The 6,934-nt window shown below is 47.2% G+C and overlaps 1 protein-coding gene across 3 annotated transcripts; it reads right to left on the bottom strand.

Annotated features, from left to right (window-relative positions):
* Positions 1 to 911: 911 nt before the first annotated feature.
* mmaa (metabolism of cobalamin associated A) lies at positions 912 to 5,503 on the bottom strand. 3 transcript variants are annotated; one of them, XM_049005199.1, is made up of 7 exons: positions 5,319 to 5,503; positions 4,608 to 5,035; positions 3,893 to 4,015; positions 3,269 to 3,439; positions 3,059 to 3,144; positions 1,492 to 1,641; positions 912 to 1,276 (listed from the first exon to the last, which is right to left on the bottom strand). In XM_049005199.1, the coding sequence occupies exons 2-7, from the start codon at positions 4,966 to 4,968 to the stop codon at positions 989 to 991; spliced, it is 1,179 nt and encodes a 392-aa protein (XP_048861156.1). In that variant the 5' UTR covers positions 4,969 to 5,035; positions 5,319 to 5,503; the 3' UTR covers positions 912 to 988. The 3 variants fall into 3 exon arrangements, with proteins under 3 accessions (XP_048861156.1, XP_048861155.1, XP_048861157.1); XM_049005198.1 differs by having other exon boundaries at positions 4,608 to 5,061; positions 5,319 to 5,502; XM_049005200.1 differs by having other exon boundaries at positions 3,893 to 4,017; positions 4,790 to 5,061; positions 5,319 to 5,502.
* Positions 5,504 to 6,934: the final 1,431 nt, after the last annotated feature.

Here is a 6,934-nt window from a genome sequence, read left to right as displayed (position 1 = left end):
GCATGAATGGAATTGTGGATGTTTTTGGCAGGAAAGTACAGCTAGAATGGCAGCTCTACTAAAGGGACGCGGTGAAGGGTGCTGGCAGATAGTGACGACAATGATGGATTACGTATCAAAAGACATGAAAATGCATAGGCAAAGCTAGGCCTTCCTGTTTAGCCTATCACAATTGGCAGGGGTGCCTTAAAGATGGGGATGGGAGAGTTGGGAAGATTCCTAAAAGATTGTAACGTGATTGGATTGGATTACTCCGGGATGTGGGCCCAGGATGATATCTCCAGCAATGCCCCTAACAATTAATCGTAACAAATATCAAGCATGTTCTTTAAAGATGTTTAACTTTTGCTTCTGAAACATCCTAGTAACACCCTCCTCGATTCGCTGCTCCTGTTTTGGTTTCTGCAAGCGCAGAAGGACAAAGGTAAGTGGGGTGCAGGAAGGTGAACTTTTCCCGTTTTATTTATGCTGCCAGCTGAGGGAGGCCCTCAACTACGGAAGTAGCCCCTTCCCTCCTAAACGGTGTCGCTCGTGCCTGAGGATGCCAATAATGTAGTGAAATGGTACTTCATCCCCATCAGGAGGCCAGAATTGCTGCACAATGTTAATCTGCATGGTCAGTAATGTGTGGCAGCTCCTCTCGTCAAAACCTGAAACCCAGTGTGCCCCCCCCCCCCACCTTTTTTTGTTGATGCCGGAGGGGTGATTGTGTATTATGACTTAAGAGTAGCCAATGTATGGCCGAACAGCGTGTGGACCGCTCAGGCATGCAAGCACGAAGCGAGAGGCCTGGGGAGAGAGGGGTTAGTCGTGGGAGGGTCCTCAGCTGTGTGTGGACAGTGAGGGTTCAGAGGGCGAGTGGCCATTGTATGCCATATGGCTGAGAGATGCGGGAAGGAATTCTGGCACAATATGTTTGATGGATTTATTAAATTAGGAAGCGGAGAGGCGAGACATGCAAAGGGCTGGACACAGAGCCTGGGCTGCCTCACTGGGACGAGGTGAAGGCTTTGAGCAGCAAGTCTGCGGCCAGGCCTGGGGTGAGGTCGCCGGCAGAGACGCTGCCCTGCAGCTGGGGTAGGGCTGCCCGCACCGCTGGGTGCTCCTGGAAGAGGTGCAGGGCACTGTCCCGAATCAGGCTCCACATCCACACGGTCTGCTGCTGCCGGCGGCGTTCCTGAAGCTGCCCGCTGGCCAGCCCCGCCTCCCGGAACGCCTGCATGGTCTCCCACAGCTGCGACACGCCGTCGCCCGTCCTGGACGACAGCCGCATCACCTGGGAAAGGGGTGAGGGAAACGTCTCTCAATGTGCGCCATCTTGCTTTCCGTGAAAGTAGGAGGTCCTGGAGGACGGTCATGATGTGGTTCCAGAGCAGGGTTCCCTTATTCCTGTCCTGGAGGGGCTGCAGGGAAGTCTGCGTCTCAGGCTGGCCCCCCCAGGACGAGAATTGGGGGACCCTGTTCTAGAGCGACCGGGGGAGGTGGCCGCACCCTGGGGTTCCACACTCTGGAGCGTTTTCTGAGCAGTTTCAGCGCGCTGGTGTACTCCGCCTGCACCCGCCTCGCCGGCACCAGCAGCTCGCTGTCCGCCTTGGTCACCACCACCGCGTCCGCCATCTCGATGATGCCCCGCTTGATTCCCTGGAGAAAAATGTCATTCAAAGATATTACATGCTACGTCACTTCACAGCCACGCTAGAACAGCCTGGGGGAGGGTTTCTTACTGAATTTTAATGACTGATTTTATACTATATTGACATTTATCTACCATATTGACATTCGGGAAATTTGACCAAATGAAACATGTAAAAATTTGAAAATATCTATCCAACCATCTTTTATTCGTTGTTGCAGAGGCCTGGAGCCTATGGGCGCAAGCCAGGGAACAAACCAGGAGGGGGCTCAGACGCACACACCTATGGGTCCTTTGGTAGCTCTGGACCCACGGAACCCTAAGGGAGACTCGAACCCAGGTCCCAGAGGTGTAAGGCGACAGTGCTGTCCACCGCACCACAGTACTGCCCCCTCATTTAATTCGTACAAATTAAAAGTAGGGTCTATAAAATGCCACGATTTTTAAACTTCAGGTGCTACCCATGCAATAAGAACTTCTTAAAATAATTCTTTTCTTCGTTCTCAACTCTAACGCTTAAATCTGAGACAACAGCTAAGAACCAAGAAAGGAATTTTTTTAAAAGTTCTTGTTGCATGGGCGCTACCTGAATTTTTAACGACATTTTTCATGGCCTGTTTTTAATTTAAATGAACCCCAAAAGGTGGGCGGCCTGGTGGTGCAGTGGTTAGCACTATTGCCTCGCACCTCTGGGACCGGCGTTTAAGTCTCCACCGCCAAGTTGGTCCGTGTTGTCGTGGGATTTCTTCTGGCTTCCCCCCACAGTCCAAAAAACATGCTAAATTTCCCATAGATGTGAGTGAGTGGTGTGTGAGTGACTGGTGTGTGTGTGCGCCCTGCAATGGGCTGGCCCCCCGCCTCGTGCACATAGGTTCCAGACCCCCCCGCCCCTCAATAGGGCAATGAAGGGATGGATGGATGAAACATTAAGAAATACAGGTACAGCACTGAGGACAAAGGAGCACAGAAACAGTGGCTGAATAGGCTTTGGTATCCAGGCTGCTTCAGCAAACCCTAAAAAAATCATTCAAAATGTTCTTACAAAAACAAAATTAGGGGATGAGAACTAGCATTTTCACGTCCCCTACCATCTAATCATAAACGGCAGAAGAAAAAAAAATCAAATGGTTACCACTTCCGGATGTGCAGAAATGTATACTATGCAAACACACAGCAACCCCAACCAACCCAGGCCGAGCCGGTCAAGGAAAAAAAAAAAAATCCATCCATCCAAAAATCATGCACTTACAAATCACAGAAAGCAAGTCAAATTTTAAGTGTTTGACAGGCTTTTTAAAGTGATGTGCGATTGTGAACACGGATACACCCACCCAGCAGGGCACAGCAGATCGACAAAACGGTGACGACTCATTTCATAACGGTTTGATCGCACCCATCAATTCCTATCAATTTCTCATAACTTGCCTGTAGCTCGTCGCCCCCTGCTGGTGGAATCAGCAACACAAACATGTCCACCATGTCAGCAACCGCAAACTCCGATTGGCCGACACCTGGAGGGCGACATTCCCATCAGATTTGCCATGGAAATATTTCACCAGATTTTGACACACAACGGCAGAAATATTTCTCGGCAAATCGCAAATTTTAAATGGGGGAAAAAAAAAAAAAGCTTACCGACGGTTTCGACCAAAACGATGTCATAACCTGCCCCTTCACACAGCACTATGGCTTCATTGGTGGTCCTGGTGACCCCGCCCAGGGTGCCTGACGAGGGGGATGGGCGAATGAAAGCATTCATGTCTCGTGACAGCTCCATCATGCGTGTTTTGTCACCCATGAGTGACCCTGGTGTAAAGGAATAAAAGATACATAACGCATTTAATTTCACTCATTTGTATATGTACCAAAAGAAGGTGCATCACGATGTGTACATATAGAGGTGAGAGCGAAGCTTAGGGTCCCAGTGCAAAACTGGTTGTCAACCCAATGCCCCAGGAGCATTTTTTTGGGGGTTAAGAACCTTAAGTACCCAATAGAGATGTGGGTAGGCTTCCGATCACAGGATCCAAACCAACAGCCTTCCCATCACGGGATCCGAACCAACAGCCTTCCCATCACGGGATCCGAACCAACAACCTTCCCATCACAGGATCCGAATCAACAACCTTCCCATCACAGACTTGGGAGGCCTAACTTGCTGAGCCGTGGGGCGGAATACATGCCGGTCAGGCGGAAACAGGCACACACGGTATCTCTCACGAAGAAAAGCTGCTGGATAGCCAGGCTGGCTAACCTCACCGCCAGATGTGCAGGACGACGGATCCACCGCCAGCACAGACACCCTGTGGCCTTTTCCCGTCAGCATCTTCCCGAAAACCTCGATGAAGGAGGACTTGCCAGCGCCGGGGGGACCAGAAAGCCCTGTCATGACAGAGGAGATGTTTTCAGCCATTTACAGAAAAAATGAAATAGTAGAAAATATGCTTTCTGCTTTTAAATGAATTTAATTCTCTTGAGTGCCATACAAACGGGGGCTTGATGCCAAAAAAAAAAATCAACATTAAACTGTAAAAATCCTGCATTCTGTCCTAGAGCACAATTATATAGCAGAGTTTGGTATTTGGGGTAGGGACACAATTTAATAAAAAGACCTGTCTATTGTGAGGGGTGAATGAAATTATATACACCCACACACATTCCTACTGCCTTGCTAGAGCATATCAAGAAGTAGGATTAAGACAAATGATGTCTGCAGGGAATGACTGAACTCTGGGGCCCAAAACAATGTCAAAAGCACTTGATCCATAACCCGAGTCTGCATATCAATGGACGTATGATCGACAGGTCACCCTGAGATGCCCCCTCAGAAGTCTTCACCGACCAGGGGGAGCTTGATAGATTTAGCCGACCAGGGGCTGAAGTCAACTTTGAGGGTGGTTCAGACCTTTTATTTTACTACTTGCCTACATGCCGGCACTAGGGATAAGAAGTTAATACCCAAAGCCCCACCGACCCACTCTGAAAGCCAGCGGTTTGCCGCCCTTCAGCTCTTCCTGCCGTTTCCTGTAGGCCAGGACTTGCTGCAGCAGTATCTGGGCCAGCACCTTCTTGTGGGGGTGCTGTGTCTCCACCAGGGTGATGGACTCTGCCAGGCAGGCCCGCTGACCCTGCAGCAGTCCCTGGTACAGCCTATCTAGGCCCCTTCTCTCCCTTTCCGTCAGATCCTCCATCTGCTGTCTCAGGGTTGCTTCCACACAGTAAGCCCTTCTCGGCAGCACAGTCCAGGCCGCTGAGCAGGGGGAGTAATCGCGGCCACAGTTCACAGCTGCGGTGAAGTAACTCCTCCATGTCCAAGCAAGGTTCAAAGTCCGCATGGGTGTCAGCACGCTGGCACGGCGAATTACAGAAACCGGAGAGGTGGCTGGTCCCGTTACTCCGTACCTGTATTTCAGGGAAGGCCGACAGACCTGAAGCACAAGCGATTCGTTTATCAGTCAACAGGTCGCCGTACTTTGATATAAAGAAGCTCTCTTACGAGGTGTATATTTTTTCAGAAACCAACTAGATTTTACACACAACGCTGCCGTTCGTATTATTAAAAGCATCGCATCAATCGTCACATAAAACTCTTTACTGAATAAACTTCACACAATATGCATATAAAACGAACATATGATACACTGTGTTTGTACAGTCTGCAGACACAACTGCGATGAATCCTTACCGCAATTCTTAATGGCACAGCACGCGGAAGAGCTTAACCGGCCACCGGGCGTTTATGAGCTTCGTACTGGAGAAGGTTTTCTAATCAAAGTGCTGGAAGCTGTTTCACTGCAGCAGTGCAAGGTTGAAATCCCGGTCACCAGCGGTGCGCGTCGACGTCTCTACCTCACTTCCGGCTTCCGGTGACGTCACCGTCAGATCAGCTGATCGCGTGAGACTGGTGCAAATGCTTTTCCAACTTGTCGGTGTAATATTACTTATCAGTTAAGTTTCCAGCATAGGAAATAAAGACGTGTTATGAACTAGATTTATTTCATGCCATCGCGCGAAAAGCAAATGTATGTTTAAACATAGTAGAATATGTTAACTTACAGTTTCGCTGATGATTGGTTGTTGAATACAAGGTACGTTTGAAAAGTTATACAATAAATTATAAATAAAATTAAATGCAATTGAATTTCAATGTACGAAAAAAGATGTTACTAATTTTCGAGGTTGGTATCCTCAGTGTATCTACTGATAACCGTCAGCAATAAATTTGCTTGATGTTGCATCCATGTTGTACCACTGGGTGGCAGTCTTCGCTCTCATCCAGGCTTATTTCGCCGCACTGGAGAAATGTTTTTATTTACTTGTCCATCAATCCGAATTCTGTTATTTTGCAGTTAAAATGTTTTTGTGGATTAGATTAAAAAGCTAAGCTTGATACAAATGAGTCACCACAAAAGTAAGTTTCATAACACTGAAAACAGCAGGCAGAAGATGCCAGAATGGGTGATGTAAAGTATTCCTGGATACACAAGAACTGTAAATTAATGTAATGGTATGTGCAGAAGATGCGGTACTGGGATGTTTCTCTGGTTCTGACATCCATTTTCCTCCACATAGAGTAATATATTTACAATTTCTTACAAAGCAAATCCAACCCTGTTATCAGGCATATTCCAGGTTACAAGACTAATATCCAACCCCATCCAGCTGCCCAATGACGGTGAAGACCCTTCTAAAGAGAGGGGATACAGGAATTTTGGGATGGAATCTTTAATACGCGAAACCTTTCAGAGAATGAATTTTCCACAGCACCGTCGCGTTTGCGTGATGGACCTGGGCACATGACTACTGAAGATGAAAAAGATGTGTCACAAATTTCAAATAAATGACCTGGTTAGAGGCGGAATGTCAAAGCGGAAAGGTGACTGGCGAGTCCTCTTAGACCAGTAAAAGAATCTGCAGTCTGTCGATCTGGGAAGACTGCAGGCTATTAGTTTGCCCCGTACAGTTTCGTTAACACCAATGCATGGGGAAAAAAAGAATTTTACATGGTACTGACTTTCACAGACTATTTTGTCTTTAAAAAAAACATCAACAACAAGTGGTAGTGAAACAAATTTTATTAAGTCTTCCAGTAGAGACTTGATTGTTTTTTGTTTTCATGGAATAAAACAGATCTGCAAATACTACTCGGCAAAAACGGCAAATAAAAAAATAAACAAGGAAAAGGCAGCATCTGTAAAAGTGCAGATACAAGACACAACAGAACAGGTTTCTTAAAAAAATACAAAAAAGTAGAAAACATTTTAATAGCTGATGGGTTTTTTTGCCTAAGTTTTAAAAAAA

This window comes from Brienomyrus brachyistius, unplaced genomic scaffold (genome assembly GCF_023856365.1).
Source record: "Brienomyrus brachyistius isolate T26 unplaced genomic scaffold, BBRACH_0.4 scaffold157, whole genome shotgun sequence".
NCBI classification, from domain to species: domain Eukaryota; kingdom Metazoa; phylum Chordata; class Actinopteri; order Osteoglossiformes; family Mormyridae; genus Brienomyrus; species Brienomyrus brachyistius.
Note: the sequence above shows the minus strand (reverse complement) of the source record. Positions and strands in the feature narration are given on the sequence as shown.